The sequence below is a fragment of the Lynx canadensis genome, chromosome D4 (genome assembly GCF_007474595.2).
Source record: "Lynx canadensis isolate LIC74 chromosome D4, mLynCan4.pri.v2, whole genome shotgun sequence".
Lineage (NCBI taxonomy): Eukaryota > Metazoa > Chordata > Mammalia > Carnivora > Felidae > Lynx > Lynx canadensis.
In genome coordinates, this window is record NC_044315.2 from 70,931,078 (window position 1) to 70,957,829 (window position 26,752).

The window sequence follows — 26,752 nt, forward strand, 5'->3', positions numbered from 1 at the left end:
GAGCCCTGCATGTTCCTGGACAGACTCCTGGTCCTCCTCCAGGCCCCGCCCCTTACAGCCTCCCGTGTCTGTGAATCACCACAATTATTTTCATGCCTTTTTGTCTCTGTTTATATCACTGATCCCTAGAAGCCCAGAACTCCTGGCATATCTCTTGTCTCTGATCTTTTACCCCATATGGCTCTTTAGATCCCTTTCCTCTGACTTTATCTCCCACCCATCTCCAAGTCCTCAGAAGCTTCCTCTGCCCTTTGGAACTCACAGCCAGTAATCAGCGAATCTCCTATTATTTTTTTCATCTCCTTTCTTTCTGTTCCTTTTACCTTTGCTCTCAATGGCATCTCACTTTCCAGCTTTCTCAAACTATGGGCATAGAGATGGAGGAAGTATCTTCCTCACTCTTCCCTGCTGTTTCCAGATCATGCTCCCTCACCCCTCCTTAGAGCCTCACAGTCCTGAAGCTCATGGTATAGTAGATGGCCTCTCCATGTGGCCGCTACCAACAGCCTTTCCCCATTCTGCATCACCCCCTCCTTCTAAGAACATCCAGTAACTCTCCCTGCTATAATTGTTGGGGATTTCTGTATCCATCCAGCTAATCCTTCCTTCACCTTGGCTTCTCACTTCCTTTTTCTCTTTCTCCTCATGTCTTCCAGCCTTACTTTGTCACCTGCTCTCATGGCCATACCCTCAGACCTCATCATGCCCGGTAACTGCACCCTCTCCTCCTCTTGGAATTCTTTGACTTCATCAGATTTATAATCCGTTGACCCCTCCATCTCTTCACCGTCTCTCAGCCTGATGTCTCTTCACCTCCTTATTATGAATTACTCCTGAATTACTCTCTCACACGCACCCTTCTTCACTTGTTTGTCTGCAGAACCCTTAACCCTAAACTGATTGCTCTGCTTTGTCCACACATGCACCCACCCACATGGTTGATTACAGCTTGAAAGAAAACACACACCTGCTTCTGGCCAATCCTAGCACCTTTCTTTAGCACATTCATTTGTGCCTTTCTAGAAAATTATTTGGTACCATCACCTCTCTTTCCAAACCTCAACAACTCCTTCCCATCCTTATTCTTTCAGCTGATCATTCTGTATCGTTGTTCACTGAGAAAATAAGAGACATCAGAAAAGATCCTCTGACACACTTCCAGCCATGTATACCCATTCGTGTGTCCGTGTTCCTGGGCACTCTGCCTCCCTGACTCCCCTCTTTCTCTCACACTGCACATCAAATCTACTACCACCAATTCCACTCTTAGAATCTATCCCAAATCTAAGCTGCCTACTCCATTAGGGATTCAAATACGTATAGAACACGTTTCCTGCCTTTGAGATGCTCAACACAAGTTAAATATATTGTTTTGCTTTCCTGTAAACATTGAAAGAATCCTCAACAAAAATGCATGAAAAAGAAAGCCCTTTCAATGTTCAATTATCCCATCCTAAAATAAATACAGCCTACAATGGCATTTTTGTCATACTTTAAATAACAAAGCAGACATTTTCAAACCACATGGACCCCAAGCTTCTCTGGCTTTCTGACTCAGAATGTTTTAAAAAGTTCAAAATGTTTTAATAAAGATTCACTTATAATTCATTCCAGACGTCTAAAACCTATGACCAATTCTAAATATGAGGGAAAAGTCTGGATTACATAGAGGAGGGAAGTCATCAGGACAAGGAATTCCAGTGGCAGGTTACCCTGAGACGCGACGAAAACGCTCAACGGTATCCTTTAAAATATGACAGACAATACTACTCACATACCATTTTCCCCAGGGTAATCTCAAATGCTTCAGAAAACTTCTTCAACAGATCTGTATCATCACAACGAGTTGCTTTGTACAGCATCTCAAAGGACTTGAACCCATGATTTGCAAAACGCTTTACTGGAAAATGTTAGAGAAAACAGTTTCACTTAGCTGGTGTTCCAACCCAAAGAGTTAATTGTCTTTGGAGTAATGGTAACTTAGTATTTTAATTCTAAAACAATTTGTGGGATCATTAGAAAAACAGGAGATGACAGTTAGGAAAAGTTTCTAGGCATTATAAACCACGAGCCAAGCAGCACTGTACCGAATTACCCAGTGATGAATTTGCTTTGATAAATTATTCTTTAGCTTACAACCACGTTAAGAAAATGAGTATTTACGGGAAAAAGAGATGTAAAGATTTTTAAATTGTATTTCTGGGAATTTCTGAAAAATTCTGCCTGGGTCAAAGAAATCTTTTATGTTTATATAAATTTGTATCATACATGTTTATATTACACTTTTAACCAATAGACACTGAAATTTTTCTAAATATTAGAGAAAATAATTCCTTGGAAGTATAATTTCCACAGAGAATTTCTCCTTGGATCAAAAGCTTGCATGGTTAGCCTTAGCAAGATGTCTCCAAATATTCAGAGACAATGCCTCCTAGTAGTATCAGCATTAAAATCCTACTGTCTAAATCTGTGATAGAGGTGAATGATACTGCTTCTAATTACTTCCCTCATTTGGGATAAAAAATAGCTCAAGTAAGCGGGCTTTACCCTTTCTCCAAGACACTGGCATTTAAACTCCATCTATGGTACTGGATCAACTATTAATTCCAAAGAATATTTATACTAGACAAAGATATTGGTTATCTTTATAACAATACACATATTTAAGATTATAGAATAGCTCTAAATCTAAATCAGATCTAAAGAGAATGTGACTGATCTTTCATTCTATCACACATGTTGGATCTTACTTTATTTTATTTTTTTAACTTGTTTTATTTTTTATTTTTTTAAATTTACATCCAAATTAGTTAGCATATAGTGCAACAACGATTTCAGGAGTAGATTCCTTAGTGCCCCTTACCCATTTAGCCCATCCCCCCTCCCACAACCTCTCCAGTAACCCTCTGTTTGTTCTCCATATTTAAGAGTCTCTTATGTTTTGTTCCCCTCCCTGTTTTTATATTATTTTTGCTTCGCTTCCCTTATGTTCATCTGTTTTGTCTCTTAAAGTCCTCATAGGAGTGAAATCATATGATTTTTGTCTTTCTCTGACTAATTTCACGTAGCATAATACCCTCCACTTCCATCCACGTAGTTGCAAATGGCAAGATTTCATTCTTTTTGATTGCCGAGTACTACTCCATATTGTGTGTGTGTGTGTGTGTGTGTGTGTGTGTGTGTGTGTGTGTACCACATCTTCTTTACCCATTCATTCATGGACATTTGGGCTCTTTCCATACTTTGGCTATTGTTGATAGTGCTGCTATAAACATGGGGGTGCAGGTGTCCCTTCGAAACAGCACACCTGTATCCCTTGGATAAAGGCCTAGTAGTGCAATTGCTGGGTCGCAGGGTAGTTCTATTTTCAGTTTTTTGAGGAACCCCCATACTGTTCTCCAGAGTGGCTGCACCAGCTTGCATTCCTACCAACGATGCAAAAGAGATCCTCTTTCTCCGCATCCTTGCCAACATCTGTTGTTGCCTGAGTTGTTAATGTCAGCCATTCTGACAGGTGTGAGGTGGTATCTTATTGTGGTTTTGATTTGTATTTCTCTGATGATGAGTGTTGTTGAGCATTTTTTCATGTGTCGGTTGGCCATCTGGATGTCTTCTTTGGAGAAGTGTCTATTAATGTCTTTTGCCCATTTCTTCACTGGATTGTTTTTTGGGTGTTGAGTTTGATAAGTTCTTTATAGATTTTGGATACTAACCCTTTATCTGATATGTCATTTGCAATATCTTCTCCCATTCTGTCAGTTGCCTTTTAGTTTTGCTGATTGTTTCCTTTGCTGTGCAGAATTTTTTTATTTTGATGAGGTCCCAGTAGTTCATTTTTGTTTTTGTTTCCCTTGCCTCCAGAGACGTGTTGAGTAAGAAGTTGCTGCGGCCAAAATAAAAGAGGTTTTTGTCTGCTTTCTCCTCGAGGATTTTGATGGCTTCCTGTCTTACATTGAGGTCTTTCATCCATTTTGAGTTTATTTTTGTGTATGGTGTAAGAAAGTGGTCCAGGTTCATTCTTCTGCATGTCGCTGTCCAGTTTTCCCAGCACCATTTGCTGAAGAGACTGTCTTTATTCCATTGGATATTCTTTCCTGCTTTGTCAAAGATTAGTTGGCCATACGTTTGTGGGTCCATTTCTGGGTTCTCTATTCTGTTCCATTGATCTGAGTGTCTGTTCTTGGGCCAGTACCATACTGTATTGATGATGACAGCTTTGTAGTATAGCTTGAAGTCCGGGATTGTGATGCCTCCTGCTTAGTTTTTCTTTTTCAAGATCACTTTGGCTATTCCAGGTCTTTTCTGGTTCCATACAAATTTTAGGATTGTTTGATCTGGCTCTGTGAAGATTGCTGGTGTTATTTTGATAGGGATTGCATTGAATATGTAGATTGCTTTGGGTAGTATTGACATTTTAACAATATTTGTTCTTCCTATCCAGGAGCATGGAATCTTTCTCCACTTTTTTTTGTATCTTCTTCAATTTCTTTCATAAGCTTTCTCTAGTTTTCAGTGAATAGACTTTTCACCTCTTTGGTTAGATTTATTCTTAGGGTTTTTTGTTTTTTTTTTTTTTTTTTTCAACGTTTATTTATTTTTGGGACAGAGAGAGACAGCGCGTGAACGGGGGAGGGGCAGAGAGAGAGGGAGACACAGAATCGGAAACAGGCTCCAGGCTCTGAGCCATCAGCCCAGAGCCTGACGCGGGGCTCGAACTCACGGACCGCGAGATCGTGACCTGGCTGAAGTCGGACGCTTAACCGACTGCGCCACCCAGGCGCCCCTATTCTTAGGTATTTTATGTTTTTTTGTGCAGCTGTAAATGGGATCAATTCCTTGATTTCTCTTTCTGTCGCTTCATTGTTGGTGGGACCTTACTTTAAATATAAACTCTTCTGCAGACTATAAGATTATACTTTAAGTTCATGTTTATAGATCAAGAACAGTAAGTCTCTTCAGATATTTCTGATAAATAACAATAAGAGGGCCAAGATGGTTTTGCTTTAAACTGAATCTTGTCCTGTAGCAATTCAACCAATTGTCTCTGGGGGGGGGGGGGCTAACATTTTAAATCAAGGGATGAACATTTCTCTTATCCACAGACATTTCAAATTCATGGCACCATTTTTTCCTAATCCCTATTGTAAGGCAGTTTTCCTCTTTAATGGTCAGAGATGTGCACACACCCAGGTGTGCCTGGTTAAGTGTCTAGGTGCATTTGGTTACGTGTTCAACTCATGATTTCGGTTCAGGTCGTGATCTTACAGTTTGTGAGATGGAACCCTCATCTCTGTGCTGACAGGCTCTGTGCTGACAGTGCGGAGCCTGCTTGGGATTCTCTGTCTCCCTCTCTCTCTGCCTCTTTCTCTCTCTCTCTCTCTCAAAATAAATAAACATTAAAAAAAATGTACACACACCCAAACACATACATATATGAAAGGAATCCAGAAAAAAAAATTAAAACTTACTAGCACAGTCTGGCCATTCAGTGGAATATGGCGGCCTCCATATACCATCTTCATAAGCACAGTAATAATTCTCAGTAGACCCTTCTGTGAAATCATAGCCCTCCAAGCAACTTAATGTGCAGTTAACTCCAGCACTATCTTTAGTGCATATAAAATCCCCATTTATTGGTGTGAATGGAACTTCACAGGGAGAACCTGTATAAAAAAAATGATACTATTTATATACAGTGGTATAAACAATATAAATTAAATTCCATGAGTCTAAGGTGATGTTTGAAAAGAATTCCCTTTCCACCACTATTCCTAGAAAAACTTTTACCATAAATCCTTGTGACAACGGACACTTTTTGGTTCCGAGGTGGACACAGTTGAAAAGCTGTACCTATGTGTAATCAGAATTAGAGGCTGTGCAAATTTTATGAAATGCTAAAAGTTATTTCTGAGTTGGGGTTGCTGTTTGTGGCGTTCTTTTAATAAGAGTGAAAAGTAGATAACATTACATAGCAAGTACATCTTCAGAACCTGTCTCCTCAGTTATTTGAAGTAGAATTATGACCACAGTATTTTGTACCTTTAGTGCAAATGTTAACGAAGCGTTAATTAAAAACTACCTTGGAAGAGATGCCTGGGTGGCTCAGTCGGTTAAGCGTGCACCTCTTGGTTTCAGCTCGGGTCATGATCTCATGGTTCCGTGACTTCGAGCCCTGCGTTGGGCTCTGCAACGGCAACACCAAGCCTGCTTGGGATTCTTTCTCCCTTTCTCTCTCTCTCTCTCTCTCTCTCTCTCTCCCTCGCTCTCTGCCCCTCCCCCACTCACACTGTCTCCGTTTCTCTCAAAATGAAGAAATAAAGGTTAAAAAAAAATAAACTGAAAAAGACTACCCTGGAAGAAAATATTTCTACCTGTCGTCAGGTGAAGCAATAATAATCGCAAACGTAAATAAAATCTGTCAGTATTCTAAATTTACAAATCTGCTTCACACAGTCTATTTTCTGCCACAAAACATAGCAATTAAACGTAACAAATGTCAACCAGATTTTTCGAGGCTTATGAAGAGAATACCTTTTATGACAATGTGGATGTCACATGTTCTGTTATTGCCCGAGGGGTCCGTGGCTGTATATTGCACTACAGTCTCCCCATGAGGGAAAAGGTCTCCTGGTGTATGGCTTCTGGTGATGATCAATACAGCCCCTAGAAGGGAAAGAAGGGATCTAGTTGTGGGGTGACTGGTCTGCCGTCACTTTACTTCTCACTTTTTTTGATCTGAATTTTCATTTTCTATTTATGCAAACCAGATGGGCACGCAACTTATGTTGATTTGGCCACTGGTGAGAAACAAACGATGTTACGCTATAACACAGAAGTGGTAGACTCAAAAGGTTCGTTAGATTAAGGCATTCTTGCTGAATCGGTGATTTTCCTCGAATGGGTCAGTCTGTCGGGACCCTGGAGAAACTTAATTAAGCAATCCATGTAATTTGCATTTTTTATTATTATTTACTGGGCTTTAGTGAAACCTCTAACATGAAATTCAGTTGTGTTTGCTCTTTTTTTTTTTTTTTCTGCTGTCCTATGAACTTTTATCATTTTGGGGGCATATGTTTAAGAAATGGGCATGGATACATAAACTGTACTAAAGATACGAATAAAATGCATAGTTTATGCCTTCAGGACAATATAAGCTTAGAGATTCAGTGAATTTATAGAAATCTTCAAGTCCTCCTAGTACAGGTTTAATAAATGTCCGCTAAATACTGAATGAAGGAAGGGAACCTAAAGAATGGGTAAGATTAATAACATTAAATGACATGTAATTATCCTAGATTAAAACATATTACCTTATGTGATTATTCATACCACTTAGACAAGACGTAATTTGCTTTTCATTTCTTTTATCCTTTCAAAAGCTTTTAAGGGGTGCCTGCGGGTCTCAGGTGCTTAAGCGTCCGACTTTAGCTCAGGTCATGATCTCATGGTTCAGGAGTTCAAGCCCCAGATGGAGCTGTCTGCTATCAGCATAGAGCCTGCTTCGGATCCTCTGGCCCCCTCGCTCCCTGTCCTTCCCCCACCCTCTCTCTCACTTTCTCTCAAAAATAAACGTTTTAAAAAAGCTTTTAAGGGGCGCCTGGGTGGCGCAGTCGGTTAAGCGTCCGACTTCAGCCAGGTCACGATCTCACGGTCCGTGAGTTCGAGCCCCGCGTCAGGCTCTGGGCTGATGGCTCAGAGCCTGGAGCCTGTTTCCGATTCTGTGTCTCCCTCTCTCTCTGCCCCTCCCCCGTTCATGCTCTGTCTCTCTCTGTCCCAAAAATAAATAAACGTTGAAAAAGCTTTTAAAAAGGAAACATAATTCAGTGTTACCATGCTGACCACAACATCCCTGGGCTCGCACCTGAGTTGTCTGAGAACTGAGGCTCATCCCAGGTTGCAGCATGCTCCTTCTCCGAGACCTGCATCGGAGGTGGGGATCTGCACCAGTCTATGCTAGGCGGTTCCACGTCTAAAAGACAGGAAAGCAGAGAAAGAAGTCACAACTGATATTCAAAAATGACAAGGAGGTTTGCATAAGAGAACTGAAGTTTACTTGTGCTGGCAGAGAGCCTTGACCTTGTTAGCACAAGGCTGGCCCTGGAGCTCCTTTGACAATGAGAGTTTGTTATCCCTCGTCTCAAGGCAGGAGAGAGAGCTGGTTCTTGCTATACTTCCCTCTGCCTGTTGAAGAAGAAATGTGTCTAGAAAGGTGTCTAAAATCACCCTATGCACAATGGTGTCCGAGGCAATTCTGGATGTGGCCAGGAAGCGAAGAGAACCTTCCCAGAGAAGCGGAAGGAGTGAAATGACCAAATCTCAGAGTACTCAAATAAAGGGACTCATCTGAGGTCACTAAGCTAGAAAATTGCAACCGCAGGCATCCAGACCAGGGTGTTTCTTTACATGATATATGAAAACACACACTCTGAAATTAAATGAGCTGTATCCGTGAGAATGTAGAGATTTCTGTTTTACACTACATCTTATGAATAAATTCCATTTTCTCTTTTCCTCATGCTTGTCATTTCATTGGTCTAGCACCTTTGGTTTGGCTCCTTTTCTAGACTGTAAACTCTGGGGACCAGTGACGAAGTCTCTCTTGCTCACAGTTAGGTTTCCACTGCATAGCATAGCACCTGGCCTGTCACACAGGCTCAGAAAAACTTGCTGCACAAAGAAAAAAGTGAAAAAAAAATGCTCAGTGGAGGTCTGTGCGCTTGAAGAGTGACTCAGTCGAGTCCATTTACAGTTTAACTGAAGAATCTGGTGGTATTTACTATTTTCCCAAAGACATTGCAAATCGGTTCTTTCCAAGATTTTCTACACTCATCTGATTCTAGACGAATATTTTAAAGTTGAACTGCAGGTACGAGAGGGTGCTAAGACTCAGTCAAATACTGTCAAAAGAATGGGAGGTACCAGCGGAGGCGTGGTGTCCAAAGGAGAGAGAGAAAGCCTATTTCAAAGCAAGTGAGGCAGTATTCCCTGGAAAGCTAAGCCAAAGCATTCCTGCCTCCTCTCATTTATCAATAAGACACCCACACCCTGTCATCTGAGGAAACAAGAAATGCAGGCTTTAGAATATTTTCTGTCTCTTATCTTTCTCTCTCTCTCTTCCCTCCCTCTCTCCTCGTCTCCCTTTCTCTCACCTTCTCCCGCTCCCTCGTCTTTCCCAGGTCACCTCTCTCTTTCACACTTTGAAAACTCAGCTAGTGTCTAGTCAGACGCTTGAGTACATATTTTACATTTCACTGTGCTGACTCTTCATGGCGAAACATTGAAACTTGGCAAATGCTTGAACCACAATGCCATGTTTAAGATCATAGCACCACATAAAATGAATCCAGCATCTTTTACATATGACTGGCCAAGTTCATGCTTAAAACAAGTGAGAAAGCATTTAAAATACCTAAGCACTCTGAAATGAAGTAGACGGATTTTTACTTGAGTCTCTTTCTATGCACTTCTACCAAAACCTATCATTTCTAGGGTCAGGAGCCGGTCTGATTATACATTAGTTATTTCAAGAAGTTATGTAAAATTCTTAACATAAAATGAACTTGTTGTGTTGAAATTTTAAACAAACAGATTAAAATATATGAGGTGAATATTGCTAAATGTCAGTATGTTTACACAGAACTTAATATGAGTTGGGCACTAGTTCGAGTGGTTTATATATTTTAACTAACTAAAAAGCCTTACAATAACCCTATACTCGACTTTTGGATGAAGCAGATTGGGTTCAGAGTCTGTGCTCTTGACCACTACAGGCTGCTACGTATCCTATTTCTCCACATATTACTTCTTGGTGGTGGGTACCTGGTATCTATTGAATATCTACTGAATTGATTGAAAGTACAAAGAGCAATTGGAAGACTAAGAAATAAACCAGCACCCCATCCAAAATTAGGACTGATCTACAGCAGTGGTTGTGAGGGTGAAGAGACTAGGGCAGATTTCCGAAACAATATGTAGATGAAACCAGAAGAACTTGAGAAATAATTGAGTGTTGGTGATGGAAGGAGAGGAGTCAGGGATGACTTTCAGATTTTTGCATGGTAGGTAGGCGGTTGGTTGTGCCATTCTGAGCTAAGAAATATACTAGGTTTGGGTGAGTCTGAAATGCCTCTAAGACATTTACCTGGGAATGTTGAATAGGCAGTTCTATATATTGGTTTGAATTTCAGAAAATAGATCTAAGCTTCAGATTGAATTCTGGAAGTTGTCAGTTAACAAAATCACCAGAAAAACTAGAGAGAGAGAGAGAGAGAGAGAGAGAGAGAGAGAGAGAGAGAGAGAGAAAAGAAGGCTAAGGCTGGAACCTTGGGGATGATCCACATTTGAGAGCCGGTCTGAGGAAGAGAAGCCATGTAGGAAAGAGAGAAAGAAGGAGAAATGAGAAAAACAGGTTGTGGAACCAAGACAGATTGCTGTCAGATAAGCTGGGGAAGGAGACAGTTTCGATAAGGAGAGTGTGGTTAATAAAATCTAAGGTGATAAAATCTAAGGAAAGATTATGTAATATAAGAACGAAAAAGTGTGCAGTAGAAATAACTCTAGAGACCAGTGATGCCCCTGATGAAAGTAGTTTGTACGTGAGTGAAGGGGACGAGAGTCACTTGAGTGACTTTGAATATAAATGGCTGTGGAGACAAAACAGATGACAATTACTGGGAACTTTTCCAAAGGCTCATATTGGAAGAAATCAAAGAGAGGCAGCAATGGTTAAAGAGGATGTAGGTTTCAAAGAGGGAGTGGCATGGGCAGGTTTCAAAGCCAGCCGGGAGAATCGGGGGGAGGGAGTTGTTGAAGATAAAGGAGAAGCCAAGCCCTTGGACTACTGGATTATTTTCGCAATCCTACTCAAGCAATTTTGTGACTTACCGACAACCTTGACGTGGAAAGTGCAGCTGGCTTGGTTGCTGGATAGGTCAACGGCTGTATAGGTGATGGCAACATCTCCAATTGGGAAGAGGTAAGGTGGGGTGAAAGCCGGATGAACATGGATGGATACCTTTTAGAGATAAATAAATATTTTGAAAGTTAAGGTTAATATTGACAGTGTATTTACTCTTCCTATATTTAAATATTATTAGGGAAAATAAAATTTTAAATGGCACAATCAATATTTCATATATATAGTGAAATGGAAAAAAAAATCAGACACAGCCTTTTAGTATGTTTCTTTCCAGACTACTATTTACATAGTTTGTGCAGCTGACGTACACATGGAATATTATTCTTTGTTTTTTAAACATAATATCTTAAAACACTCTTTATTCTGTTATGTAGTCTTCAGAATTCAAGATTAAATGTCTCTGTAATTTTCTATAGAATAAATATATGGTAATTTAAAAAAATCTATTGAAGGACATTTAAATTGGTCCCAAATTTTACTATACCAAACAATACTGGGGTGAACAGTTTTGAACAGGTAATTCTAAAATATTTTTATTATGTCTTTATAATACATTTCCAGAACAGAATTATTAACCAGAAGTCATTAACAATGTAATGATAGATAATACAAAATTCCTTTCCCAAAACACGGTAGTAATTTGCATTCCCATTTGTCAGTATTTGAGAGTCAATGTGAAAGTTCCCACTCTAAGTTCTCTGACCTATATTAAATACCATTACTTTTTGGTAACTCAAAAATATGACACCAGGTTGTTGTTTTAATTCACAGTTTCTTAATGCCTTATACCGAGATTAAAATCTCACATGTTTGCATGATATGGAAATATGGACATATTGATTCCTTTTTTTTTAAGTTTATTTATTTTGAGAGATCACGACCTGAGCCAAAATGAAGAGTGGGATGCTTAACCTACTAAGACACCGAGGCACCCCTGTTCTTTTCTTTTTGAGTGATATGCTTGCCTTCTTAGTCCCTTTGAAAATTATGTTATAAGATAACATAACATGAACATGTTAGGTAATACATATTCTTCACTTTTGACACTTTCGAAGCATTTTTTTTCAAGTTTGCTATTTGTCTTTTAATTTAGAAAATTTTAAAAATGCAAATTTAGAAATACTTTTGTAGTCAAATACCCTGGTCTTTTCAATTGCAGTGTTAAAAATATTTCAACACACAGGTGCTGCATTTAGTGTGACTTCTCATTAGATCCTGAAATGTGTCCCTGTGCTCTTCTTAGAGCTTGATGACGATCATGATGAAGGTTAACAACAATGCATGCATGTTTTCATGGGTCCTTTAGTGAAAAGTAAAAACCACACATGACGGACTGATTGTTCAACACTTATATCACCTACTAGATGTCACATTTGCGCTTTTGAATTCACATGTAAAAGTTACCTTGTCTTTAGTTACCTAAAATATCATAGGATCTCATTTAACGCAGACTCCAAGAAAACAAAAAAGCAAACGCATAGATACAGAGAAGAGGTGGTGGTTGTCAGAGGAGGGGATGGGGGTAGGGGTGGGGGTGGTGAAATGGGCAAAGGGGATCAAAAGGTACAAACTTCCATTTATAAAATAAATAAATCTGCTGGATGTGTGATGGGTTTTAAGGAGGGCACTTGTGCCTGGGTGGCTCAGTTGGTTAAGCATCTGACTTCAGCTCAGATCATGAACTCACGGTTCCTGAGTTCGAGCCCTGCTTCGGGTGAGCTTGAGCTCTGCTTTGGGTGAGCCCTGCTTCTTTCTCTCCCTCTCTCTCTCTCTGCCCCTCGTAGGATTTTTTCTCTCTGTCTCTCTCTCCCTCTCTCTCTCTCCCCCTCTCTTTCTGCCCTTTGCTCACTTGCGCCCTCTCTTGCATAAAAAAAAAAAAAAAAAGGAAAGAAAAAGGAGGTCTCTTGTTATGATGAGCACTGGGTGTTGTATATAATTGATGAATCACTAAATTCTACTCCTGAAACCAATACTGCACTCAGTAAATAACATAAAGTAAACAAAAATAAAAAAAATAGGGGTGTCTGGGTGGCTCAGTTGGTTAAACATCCGACTCTTGACTTCAGCTCACAATTTGTGGGTTCGAGCCCTGCATCAGGCTCTGTGCTGACAGTGCAGAGCCTGCTTGGGATTCTCTGTCTCCCTCTCTCTCTGCCTCTCTCAAAAATAAATAAATAAACATTTAGAAAAAATAAAACATTAAAAAAATACCCTCCCCCCCACACAAAAAAAGAAGCTGGTTTTACACAACACACACACACACACACACATACACACACGCTCTCTCTCTCTCTCAATCAATCAATCAATCCTGAGAATGTAACCCATAGTTAATTTTTTTAAGTGACCTTGATTATAAGTATATTTAACACAACTATCAGAACAGTTTTGTGTGTGTGTTGTGGGCCCCACCCCAGTATATCCTGTCTGCCATGATTTGTACATATTTATGTGCAGCTGTGAAAACAATGTACCATAAAAGTATCTTCATCTATGTGAATACTAACAGTACAGGTTCAAGGGGAGTTAAATCATAAATTTATTTCTTTTCCAACATCTGATGGATAATTATCTCAAGCTACTGTACATATAATATTAAAATATTGTATTCTGAGTAAAATACTGTGTTAGAAAATGCTGAATTAAAAACACTGAAATCTCCTTCAGCTTGGCCAATATGCAGTCGTTTGGGGCTCATATTTTAAAAGATATGTTCATAAATAGGAATTAAGATCGTTTCCATATCTTCTTTTTCTTAAAAGATCACTGGAGCCTAGTAAGAGGCAAAGAATTTTTAGTCCAGTAATCTTAGTGGATATACAATACCACAAGTCCACGGAATAAAAGTTTCCGTTTTAGAGATTTTTTTCTGATTTCTAGTTAAAAATTCAAGGTGAATCATTATTTTATCCAATGAGGCATTAATATTTATGAGTAGAGTTTATACAGAAAGTACTATCCTGAGGGTATCAGTAACTCTTCAATATCGCACATATTTGCAGCGCATTCAGAATCCACTTGAAAAGGATGCAAATATTTGCACAAACCTTACCTTTTCCCCAGAGTTGTCGTTAGCTGTGGGGATTTGCCAAGTGATATTGGCGGAGTCTTGCTGTTCCTGGGTCTTCGCCTCTATGTCCTTGGGACAGCTGATCTGAGGGGCCTCCACATCTGACTCAGAAAATGCACAAATCGATATACAGATTGATATGTAATTCTAAGTCATTTAGGAAAGAGGCAAAAATATATGAATACTCTGTGACTCATGTTTTTGTTTATTTATTTTGAGAGAGGAGAGAACGCCAGTGGGGACGGGGCAAAGAGAGAGAGAGGGTGAGAGAAACCCAAGCAGGCTCCATACGGTCAGCATAGAGTAGCCCCAATTGTCTAGCCCCAGTGCGGGGCTAGATCGCATGACCCATGCGATCATGACCTTAGCCAAAACCAAGAGTCAGTGGCTCAAGTGACTGAGCCCTCCAGGCACTCGTGACTCATTTTTTACACTGCAATTCCAGATTAATTTGGAATGTACAACTGCCTTCAGCATGGCTTATGAGGCCCTTCCTGAAGTGGAACCTGCTGACCTCTTAGCTTCATCTCTTACGGTTCCCCTACTGGAACTCACTCTCCATGCTGGATAGTCTCATTCCCATGGAAACCCCGTGGTCTTTCCTGCACCTGGGCCTTTGCCCGTGTTCTTCTCTGTGCCTGAGTCAGTGCCCTCTTCCTGTTTTACTTAGATAACTCCTATTTGTCTTTTAGTTCACAGATTAGACACAATCTCCTCAGGAAGTGCTCCCTCCAAAGGGGCCCCCACAGCCTTCTGTCCTTCCTGACCAGACAACTTGCCATCAGGAAACTGAGTCTCTCCTCCAACAGAATTCAAATTCTTTGAAGGCTAGGGTATTTCTTGTCCCATTGTGTTACATAGTGCCTGGCACACACTAGAAGCCTGATAGATACTTTTTGAATGAAATAAAGAAACAATCAAAAAAACCTGGGGCGCCTGGGTGGCTCATTCGGTTAAGCGTCCACTGTGGCTCAGGTCACGATCTTGCGGTTCGTGAGTTCGAGCCCTGCGTCGGACTCTGTGCTAACAGCCCAGAGCCTGCTTCTGATTCTGTGTCTCCCTCTCTGCCCCTCCCCTGCTTGCATTCTGTCTGTCTGTCTGTCTCTGTCTCTCTCTCTCTTTCAAGTATAAATAAATATTTTAAAAATTAACAAAAAAGAAACAAACAAAAACTAAATGTTGACTGTGGCAGGAAAGAACCACGCTTGAAAACAAGGCTGTCAAGTAGAATTAATTGGCGGTGCTAACATGTACTGTCAAAATAAGAAATTAAAGCCAGTGTTATTTTTTGCAGTGTGAAACTCTATGGTACAAATACTGAGTTAGAGGGGCGCCTGGGTGGCGCAGTCGGTTAAGCGTCCGACTTCAGCCAGGTCACGATCTCGCGGTCTGGGAGTTCGAGCCCCGCGTCGGGCTCTGGGCTGATGGCTCAGAGCCTGGAGCCTGTTTCCGATTCTGTGTCTCCCTCTCTCTCTGCCCCTCCCCTGTTCATGCTCTGTCTCTCTCTGTCCCAAAAATAAATAAACGTTGAAAAAAAAAATACTGAGTTAGAGCTGGTAACATAAACATAATCCACATCAGTCACTGTAGAGCTAAATTCTGAATATATAATATAAAAAATCCCTTATTTTATGTTATGTTAAATTAGGTCTTCTGTAACTTGCAGGTGAATATATCCGAGGTGATACAATCTGTGTCTCTTCTTGTTTCTTTGAAACTTCATACAATTTATATTTTCTTTTTTTCCTGGAGGGAGCTTATCCTTGGACACTTTTTCCCCACAAATATGCATTAACATATTGACTCTGAAAATCTAAAAGAGTAGCTGACTTTTATTCATACTTGACTAATACTTTAACTGGATTTGGGATTGAAAGTTTATATCCATTTTCTTTCTGTATTCTTTGGACACTGCTGTATTTCCTTCTGGCATTTATAGCTGGAAATGAGAAGTATAATGTAAGTCTGGTTCTTGCTTCTTCTGTGCAATTTCTCTTTTCTCTCTGGAAACTCATTTAAGACTTTCTCGCTTATTTTTGTGCCAATACCATACTGTCTTGATAATTACAGCTTTGTAGCAGAGGCTAAAGTCTGGGATTGTGATGCCTCCCGCTTTGGTCTTCTTCACTACCACTTTGGCTATTCGGGGTCTTTTGTGGTTCCATACAAATTTTAGGATTGCTTGTTCTAGCTTCGAGAAGAATGCTGGTGCAATTTTGATTGGGATTGCATAGAATGTGTTTGTAGATTGCTTTGGGTAGTATTGACATTTTGACAATATTTATTCTTCCAACCCATGAGCACGGAATGTTTTTCCATTTCTTTATATCTTCTTCAATTTCCCTTATAAGCTTTCTATAGTTTTAAGCATACAGATCTTGTACATCTTTGGTTAGATTTATTCCTAGGTATTTTATGCTTCTTGGTGCAATTGTGAATGGGATCAGTTTCTTTATTTGTCTTTCTGTTGCTTCATTATTAGTGTATAAGAATGCAACTGATTTCTGTACATTGATTTTGTATCCTGCGACTTTGCTGAATTCATGTATCAGTTCTAGCAGACTTTTGGTGGAGCCTATCGGATTTTCCATGTATAATATCATGTCATCTGCAAAAAATGAAAGCTTGACTTCATCTTTGCCAATTTTGATGCCTTTGATTTCCTTTTGTTGTCTCATTGCTGATGCTAGCACTTCCAACACTATGTTAAACAACAGCGGTGAGAGTGGACATCCCTGTCGTGTTCCTGATATCAGGGGGAAAGCTCTCAGTTTTTCCCCATTGAGGATGATATTAGCTGTGGGCTTTTCATAAATGGCTTTTATGATGTTTAAGTATGTTCCTTCTATCTTGACTTTCTCGAGGGTTTTTATTAAGAAAGATGCTGAATTTTGTCAAATGCTTTTTCTGCATTGATTGACAGGATCACATGGTTCTTATCTTTTCTTTTATTAATGTGATGTATCACATTGATTGGGTTGTGAGTATTGAACCAGCTGTGCAGCCCAGGAATGAATCCCACTTGATCAGGATGAATAATTCTCTTTATATGCTGTTGAATTCGATTTGCTAGTATCTTATTAAGAATTTTTGCATCCACATTTATCAGGGATATTGGCCTGTAGTTCTCTTTTTTTGCTGGGTCTCTGTCTGGTTTAGGAATCAAAGTAATGCTGGCTTCATAGAATGAGTCTGGAAGTTTTCCTTCCCTTTCTATTTTTTGGAACAGCTTGAGAAAGATAGGTATTACCTCTGCTTTAAATGTTTGGCAGAATTTCCCAGGGAAGCCACTGGTCCTGGACTCGTATTTGTTGGGAGATGTTTGATAACTGATTCAATTTCTTCACCAGTTATGGGTCTGTTCAAATTTTCTATTTCTTCCCATTTGAGTTTTGGAAGCGTGTGGGTGTTTAGGAATTTGTCCATTTCTTCCAGGTTGTCCAGTTTGTTGGCATATAATTTTTCATAGTATTCCCTGATAATTGCTTACATTTATGAGGGATTGGTTGTAATAATTCCATTTTCATTCATGATTTTATCTATTTGGGTCCAATGGAATAGAACAGAGACTCCAAATTGGACCCACAAATGTATGGCCAACTAATCTTTGACAAATCAGGAAAGAATATCCAATGGAAAAAAGACAGTCTCTTTAACAAATGCTGCTGGGAGAGCTGGACAGTAAGAATGAAGGACAGAAGAAGGAAACTAGACCACTTTCTTACACCATTCACAAAAATAAACTCAAAATGGATGAAGGACCTGAATGTGAGACAGGAAGCCATCAAAACCCTAGAGGAGAAAGCAGGGAAAAACCTCTCTGACCTCAGCCGCAGCATTTTCTTACCTGACACATCTCCAAAGGCAAGGGAATTAAAAGCAAAAATGAACTACTGGGACCTCCTCAAGATAAAAACCTTCTGCACTGTAAAGGAAACAACCAATAAAACGAAAAGGCAACCAACAGAATGGGAAAAGATATTTTCAAATGACATATCAGACAAAGGGCTGGTATCCAAAATCTATAAAGAACTCACCAAACTCCACACCCAAAAAACAAATAATCCAGTGAAGAAATGGGAAGAAGACATGAATAGACACTTCTCTAAAGAAGACATCCAGATGGCCAACAGGCACATGAAAAGATGCTCAATGTCACTCTTCATCAGGGAAATACAAATCAAAACCACACTGAGATATGACCTCATGCCAGTCACAGTGGCTAAAATGAACAAATCAGGAGACTATAGATGCTGGAAAGGATGTGGAGAAACAGAAACCCTCTTGCACTGTTGGTGGGAATGCAAACTTGTAGAGCCACTCTGGAAAACAATGTGGAGGTTCCTCAAAAAATTAAAAATAGATCTACCTTATGACCCTGCAATAGCACCTCCAGGAATTTACCCAAGGGATACAGGAGTACTGATGCATAGGGGCACTTGTACCCCAATGTTTACAGCAGCACTCTCAACAATAGCCAAATTATGGAAAAAGCCTAAATGTCCATCAACTGACAAACGGATAAAGAAGATGTGGTTTATATACACAATGGAATACTACACGGCAATGAAAAGGAATGAAATCTGGCCATTTGTAGCAACGTGGATGGAACTGGAGAGTGTTCATCACTTATGCTAAGTGAAATAAGTCAGGCATAGAAAGACAGGTACCATATTTTTTTACTCATATGTGGATCCTGAGAAACTTAACAGAAGACCACGGGGGAGGAGAAGGGGGGAAAAGTTACAGAGAGAAAAGGAGGCAAATCATAAGAGACTCTTAAATACTGAGAACAAAGTGAGGGTTGATAGGGGGTGAGGGGGAGGGGAAAGTGGGTGATGGGCATTGAGGAGGGCACCTGCTGGGATGAGCACTGGGTGTTGTATGGAAACCAATCTGACAATAAATTATACATATATACATATATATATCTACTTTATGTGTATATTATATCTATACATATGTATGTATATATGTGTGTCCATATATATATATATATGTGCATATATATATACACACATATATATGTGTGTGTGTGTATGTATGTGTGTGTGTGTGTGTGTGTGTGTGTATATATATATATATATATATATATAACTTTCTTGTTAAACTCTGGAACTCAGAAATTTCACCAGTAGTGAAAATATGCTGCCATCCTGGGCTATGATTGATCTCAAGTTTAGCCCAGAGAAACTTCCTTCTCCTGGTAGGAAAGTTTTTCTCCTCCATCTACTCTTCTCTCTGCTTCTGGAACTCGTTAGTAAATGGATACTGGCTTTTTAAAAATCTATCACTGGTATCTCTTAACTTCCATCTTTTTAGTTTGATCCATTGGGATATTCAAGTTCGTTGTGTATTATTTCTCCGTTCTGAGGGAACTCTCAGTTTGGTTCTTCAAATCGCTAATACTGTTTTCAACAATATCCACTCCACTTTATTTATCCTTCTCTTAGAAATATTTATGATGTTTTTACTTCTAAGAACTCTTTCTTGTTTTTAAAACCCCCTTTTATGTAGCAGGCTATTCTTGCTGCCAGTCAGATGGCAATATTCTCCTATGAAAGTAATGGGATGCTCATGTCTCTTTAATTTTTTATTTTTTTTTAACTCATGTCTCTTTAAACTGATTTAGTCCTGCATTATATGGGCCATTAAAATTCCTCAAAGATCTCCATCTCCTGATGGGAAACTTACCTGATTTCCAGCTTGAACATTATCCTTATTTTTCTATTTCTTGTCATTGCCTGGCATATTATAATCGGATTCTGTAAATCCATCATTTTGAAACAGAAACCCTCATAGATCATATTAGGATAATACCGACCAATGTATCATGGGTTTGCAGCAAAAGCTGCAACGAGGCACAGCTCCGCACTGTACCAGTATATCATTATACAGGAATCTGGTTTTCAGCCCGATGGATGAATGATGGGACCTACCTTTACAAACAGCTGTCTGAACTCTGGCACTCCACTTTCCAGAGGTGGTACATCTCACTTCTTCTCTGACGCCTGATAAAATGAATCCTCTGCGGCAACTCAGTTGACAAATCGTCCCAGGTCTGGCAGGCTGCTTGCCACAGCTGGCCGGGAAGATGATGACACCTTTGGGCTTCTGAAACGTGGGGCAGTGGCGCTCTATTGTAGGGAAATGAAAGAGTGTTACTTGCATTTCCACAAATTTCAAGAAAAATACAATTGTGCTGCCTTGGAACTGATGTAAGTCACTAAACGGTATCTGTTGATGACACCGAACCTATGATAGATTATAAACAACGCGAAGCTGTTCTCTCTCTGGTTATCTCATGTTATTTTGCCAGTGCATCAACACCTTGAAAAACTTCTTATATTTCAATTAATGCCAACTGTGACTGTTATCACTTTCAGTTTGTGGAACATTTAAGGTTCTGAAGTATGAAAGAGTAAACAGAGTTCCGCGTTCATGGATTAAGCAAAATATTCAGCAGTCTCCATTTTATGAGTTTTTATTGGTTCCATCTTTATTTAAGTGGGCACATTAGGAGAAAAGTTTTTATTCCCTCCCTCCAATCACTGTGTCATAATCGGGGCCCTGACCCTAATGTTGTCTTTGGAATCAATGAAGAATAACAAATGAAGGGGGCAGAATGCAAACAAAATGGAAAACCAAGACTAAGACCTAATGTAGGGTGTGTGTGTGTGTGTGTGTGTGTGTGTGTGTGTGTGCCTGCCCATATGCACATTTATTTGTTGTAGGGATGATTCTTCCGGCAGCAGTGCTAACATCTTTAGTTTGCATCTCCCATGTAATAATCGCTAACATGTATGTACTATGTGCTGGTCATTGTTCTAAGTGCTTTACAAGCATCGACTCATTCAATCCTATGCACTAAGGGGTATTGTTACCATTCCCATTTACAAACAAGAGTCCCAAGGCACAACTATGGGGAAGTTACCCACAGTCTACATTCTTGAGGTCACCCCGCAGCTAAGTGGCAGACTCTCTGTGCCCCTAAACACTTCACCACCAGGCCTCCTCCCTGAAATTTCTTTTAACCGTCTGTGCCAGCAAATGCAATTGTTCCTGAGAAATTGGTTTCTTCCTTTTATTTTCGCCCAGTATGTGCCAAATGACTGCCCAGCCTTGCTGTTCGGCTGTGATGAAGAGCAAAACACAGAGCCGAATTTGCGGTTCAAATGTAATGACTACGTGGGGCTCAATATCCCTTATTTATGGATGGCTCTTCATAAATTAAGAAAATTATTCTTTTGGTTGTGATAATTGTGGGAGATTTTGTTCCCTATTAATATTCTCTTTTTTATTGTTTGCTTACGGTATTTGGGGTAAACATGTCTTTAATTATTTATATAGTCTAATCTGCTGATTTTATGTCTGCTGCTTTTATACTTAAGTCCTGAAATTGGCTAACGCTCACCTATTTTAACTATACTGCCTTCTAATTTTTAACGGTTTTATTTTTTTCTTTATATTTTAATATCTATGAAGAATTAATGTCAGTGTCTCATATGAATTAAAGACATACGAGAAATTCATTTTGTTTCATTTGTTTTTCCCAAAGAGCCAGCCAATTTTTCTATATTATAAATTGAATAAATCTTTTATTCGCAACTGACCTGCGATGCTTCCTTAGTAATACATGAAACTCGTAAGTTTCAGGATCTATTCAATCATCTTGATCTATATGGCAGTACTTGCAAAACTCTTCATTTTTGTATTTTCAGTATATATTTTAAAACCCTGTAGGAGCTACTTTCTCTTTACTATTCTTTATTACTCTTCCCTTTTCAATCTTATTTTCGTGATTCTTGCCTACATATTCTTCCAGATAAGCTCTAGAATCACTTCCTAATTCCAAAAGAGGGTCAAAAAGAAAAGCTTTGTTGGGATATTAAATGAGATTGCCTTTTACCTATACATATATTTAGAGAGAACTTTCATTTTGATACAATTTTATTAAAATATTAAGGTATGTTTTTTGCTTCTCAGTAACATTTTCTAGTTTGTGCGACACAGGTTCCATGCACTGCTGTTTAAGATTATTCTTACATATTTTATATTTTCCACAAATCTTTTGAATGTGATTTTTTACTATATATTCTGCTTATCACTGTATATGGAAAAGTTCTTTATTTGGTATTCTTATGACTTTAGTGAACTCTCAACTCTCTTAGTAGATTTATTCAATTTTAAGACATGTAATCTACAAATGATGATGGTTTTAAATCCCCAAAGCTCTAATCTTAAGATTTATTACAAGTGCTCCAGCTTTGAGAACAATACTAAACAATGGATGATTCTGAGCCAGCACCCTTTTCTCTTCCCAGATTTAATAAGACTGCCTATATTGTTCCATAAGTGGCTGGGGGTTTAAGGACATCTTTTTTATTATGTCAGTTATCAACAAGAGTTCCTCAGAATTGTATTGAAAATGTGATTTAAACGATGATGAATGGCATTTTTATCTTCTGCCAAGCAGCCATGTGAATTTTTCCTATTTGTTATGGTGAAGTAATTTATTATGTTGATAGATTATATCTTATTTTAAGCCCTTCTGCATTCCTGGGATAAACCCTACTTGTTTGACAGGCTATTCTTTCAGATATGGATTGGTAGCATATTTGCTGTCATAGTTTATTATCTGTTTTTTGGTAATAGCTATCGGGTTGCCAACAAAATAACATTATTTTATTTGTTAATATAACCTGTTTAGGTTCCGATTACTTGGGCCAAATTATACAGCACAGAGTTACTGTTTCTGAAAAATCTGAAAGAGTTTCATTGGTCCCTCAGTCATTTTTGGAGAATTAAAACTCTGATAACATTTTCCACTTATGACTAATTATACACTTGCATTTCTACTTTTTCTTGATTCATTTAAAAACTTTCATTTTCATAGAAAATCATACATAAAATATCAACGATTTTTATTTTACGTGCACATATTTATGTATGATGTTTTATTATTCTTTGAAAAAACCTCTGGCCTCTTATATTCTTTGTTAGAGCTTCTTAGAATAATTTTACTTTTGCATTTTTCTTACTTATACTTTAAAAATCCATTATTTTATTCAAAGGTTTCCCTCTTACTCACTCTATAGCATCCCATCTCCCTTTATAGCTCATTTTCCTTAAACATTAGTATGTATTTCTTTCAACTTCCGTTGCAATCTTTCTTTTCCTAACTTTTGAATTTAATGTTTAATTGTTTCCACTTCCCTGATTAACAATGAAAGGATTTATAACTATAAAATTACATCAGTGTGTAATTTAGCCCATATCTCGTAACTCTGGTTTTAGAAATTTCTCATTTTTTATTTTCTAAAAACTGTATTTTTAAATTTCTCCTTTATCCATTTAATTCACTTCCTTTATGACTCTTGGTATTGGAGTCTATACACTTTTGTGTTTTTGTCTAGTTTCATACTTTAGAAATGTTAAGGACAATCATTAATAACATTGACGTGGTTGTGTGTGTTTCAAGTAACCTTTCTTTTTCACTGTTTGCCTTTTAGTGATGTAAAGAATTCATTTGAAGAGTTACTGTTTAATATTTAAATCTTTATGTACTTAAATATTTATGTATTCAAATCTATTCTTTTTTCCTTTTATTCTTAGGAAATTCTTCTCCATTAAAAATTCAGATTGTCTTTTATTCTTAGAAAGTTCCCCTTCATAAAAATCTGTACCTTTTCTTACATTTCACCCCTTAACTTGCCCAATTTAACTAATTAACTTAATTTAGTGATTTTTTTTGTGGGTGTGTAGTGAGAGTCAAGACTAATTTTTAGATAAACTTTTTCCCCATTGATTTCTGAAATTTCCTTTACCAAGTGCTATATTCTTCTATAAACTAATGTTTGTTTCTGTACCATATTTAGTCATGTGTAGCTCCATTGTTCTGTGCATCCTTGCACCATTAATGTGCTATTTTAATTACTGTAGGTGCACAATCTGTTTTATGATGGTGAGAATAAGTTCTCCCTCATTTTACCTCATGTTCAAAATTTTTGTTTTGTACCTGTCTATTCTTCAACACACATCCTATTCATTTATATCAATTTTTTAAAAATCAGAATTATCACAGTAATTACGGTTGTTGTCAGAATTTGGAGGCTACAGTGAGTGGTTCTCCAATGAACTGTAAAAAGGGAAGCAATCTCCCTTCGATGGTTACATAAATCACCAAGATTTGCATATGCTTTAAATCATTACAGAAATGCACACAATGATTTTTACAAGAACTGAGAATAGGAAAACCTTATTAGATGCATTTTTTTTTAAGTTTTATTCTATTTACTTTTGAGAGACAGAGAGAGCACACAAGTCAGGGAGGGGCAGAGAGAGAGAGGGAGAGACAGGATCCCAGGCGGGCTCTGTGCTGTCAGTGCAGAGCCCAACTCTGAGCTTGACCTCACCAACCCTAAGATCATAACCTAAGCGGAAATGCAGAGTCTGATGCTTAAGTGACTGAGCCACCCAGGCACCCCAGTATTACTATTTTTAAAAAAAGATTGGGTCCCTCAGAAGAGGAGTTGATCAGCCATGGAAGCAGGGTAAGAGGTGATTCTTGGGAGTAAACATTAGTACTTACATAGAAAATCTAGTGTAAGGAGACAACATCCCAACTAAAGAAGTTCATTGACATTTATTGTGCCATCGTAAAGGCACCTTTCTATGATGGAAGACCCATCATTTTTACCTCATTTAATTCTGTGGAATATCTGAAGGGCTATCTCCCTTTGTCTGGGTTTCATACAAACTAAGTGTATTCTTGACTTGGGTGTCCTTGCAGCTTCTGTCTACAGGGAAATACAACGTATTCCAGGCCTAACTCTTACAATATCCATAATAGTAGGCATCTCATTGCTAATGAATTGAATTTTTGCTTAATAGTGAATTTCATTTGCCCATCCAGGAGAGATTAATCTCTTCTCAGTTTGATAATATCAGTTTTTCTTAGCTTAAACAGTGAGGGCCAACTTTTGGACTGTTAAATGAATCCCCCCATACCCTGTAAGCTCAACAACCTTCCTGGTGATACCTTCATCAACCACGGATCGAGTACTAGATTATACTAGAACAAACCTGTAAATCAATTTGGAAGGAAATGACAGATTCATAGTACCTAGTTTTCCCATCTTGGGTCCTGGCATATTTCAATTTATTCCTTACATATAGTTCTTCTTTTTCCTTTTTTGGAAGTTGCTTATTTAATTATCTACCTGCCAAGCTCTGTATACTACATCTGACATTTTATAAGGATTCTCATCATCATCATCATTATCGTTATCATTTGTATTTACAGTGTATAAGGAGCAGCAAACTGGAAAGATTCCTGAATTTATTCATTCTGGACCTGATTTCAGTAGTGAGATGTCACAACTCTTCGAGAAGGACAAGGCAAAAAAATCTTCTGATGAAATAGAATATTATGGTCTATCCTAAGGTTCACTGGTTCATAATTTTGTCCTTTTATCAACAAGGTAAAAGTAACTTCTGTTTAACAAAGCAGGGGAATCACACAGAATTTGGTCTTTAAAAAATCCATCCAAATTGGCCCCAGTTAAAAAAAACATCATCACCATTTCAAGCTGTAAACTTCAGTGACTCGGATAATGGGATTCTGGTGTCTTTTTATCATTGGAGCGGAATAAAACTGCACATTCGTTTATGTACCTGTATACCTGTGTCTCCGCGCATCTGTATACATGGATGTGGATTTATATTCATTATGAATCAACTTCACAGAAGTTCTAGGCCTTCACAGAAGAAAGGAGAAATCAGAGAGCAAGAGAAATAAATCACCAAACGCACCATGCCTTCCATGACTTACCCACACACCGAGGTTCTAGACCATCCCACTGGGTGTTAGCTTGACAAGTAAGCTTAGCACTTCCTTCTAGTCTGTACCCTTCATCACAGGTAACCAAACACACTGTCTTGTAGGACATTTCCTTGGTAGAACAGCTGATGCGGCCATGTTTGGGTTGGCGAAGATGGGGGCATGTTCGTACTATATAAAATGAAAAACATTGGGTCACATTTTACTAAATAAAGACAAAAATAGGAAGTTTAACAATGCCTACACGTTGCAAGCAAGAAAATAACTTTTCTTAAAATGGCAAATAGTAAATAGCACATCATTATGTTTTGAGTTAGTATGGGACAACTGAAGGCATGTGTTTCATCAAACGCATTGCCCTAGTAAGATCCCGGCACTCAACCTCCTGCCCATAAGTGGAAAACTTAACCTGTCTAAGGAGTCTGGTCCTAGATGGACGATGATACCTGTAGATTGGAGGTGGCTGACAAAGGGAGGGATCGTCAACCTTCAGCTGGGCCTCAGCTGAGCTTTTCCAGGCTACATTCCAACAAAAAGAGGACGTCTTTTCCAGGACAGGGATTCAGGTTCACGATTAACTCAATTCTCAGATCTCATGGGTACATCCTGGGCTTTTAATGACCCCAGCCTCTGTAATCTTCAATTTCAGTATCCTACTCCTTGACTGTAACTCTGCTCCTTTTGGCTTTTTCACTCCTTTCTTCCAAGACACTTGCTGCAAACTCTACCTCATGATGCTGATCTTGACTTACGCGCTAACGTTGTTTTGTTTGTGTGTTTTGCTGCTTTGGCAAAGAGTGCCAGTTGTGCACCCGATAACATTCTTCCAAGTTCTATTCAGCACCAAATATGCACAGTTAGAAGGTAACAACTGCCCACCTCCATCACAATGATTGACAGCCAATGAAATATAAGCTGCAGT

General features: G+C 38.7%; 1 protein-coding gene across 1 annotated transcript in view; it reads right to left on the reverse strand.

Annotated features, from left to right (window-relative positions):
• SVEP1 (sushi, von Willebrand factor type A, EGF and pentraxin domain containing 1) overlaps positions 1–26,752 on the reverse strand; it is a 196,835-nt gene that overhangs the window by 103,336 nt on the left and 66,747 nt on the right. The window contains 8 exon segments of the mRNA XM_030293777.1: positions 1,779–1,900; positions 5,469–5,663; positions 6,532–6,663; positions 7,862–7,969; positions 10,885–11,014; positions 13,971–14,089; positions 19,928–20,125; positions 25,822–26,001. Coding sequence (XP_030149637.1) covers positions 1,779–1,900; positions 5,469–5,663; positions 6,532–6,663; positions 7,862–7,969; positions 10,885–11,014; positions 13,971–14,089; positions 19,928–20,125; positions 25,822–26,001 — 1,184 coding nt within the window.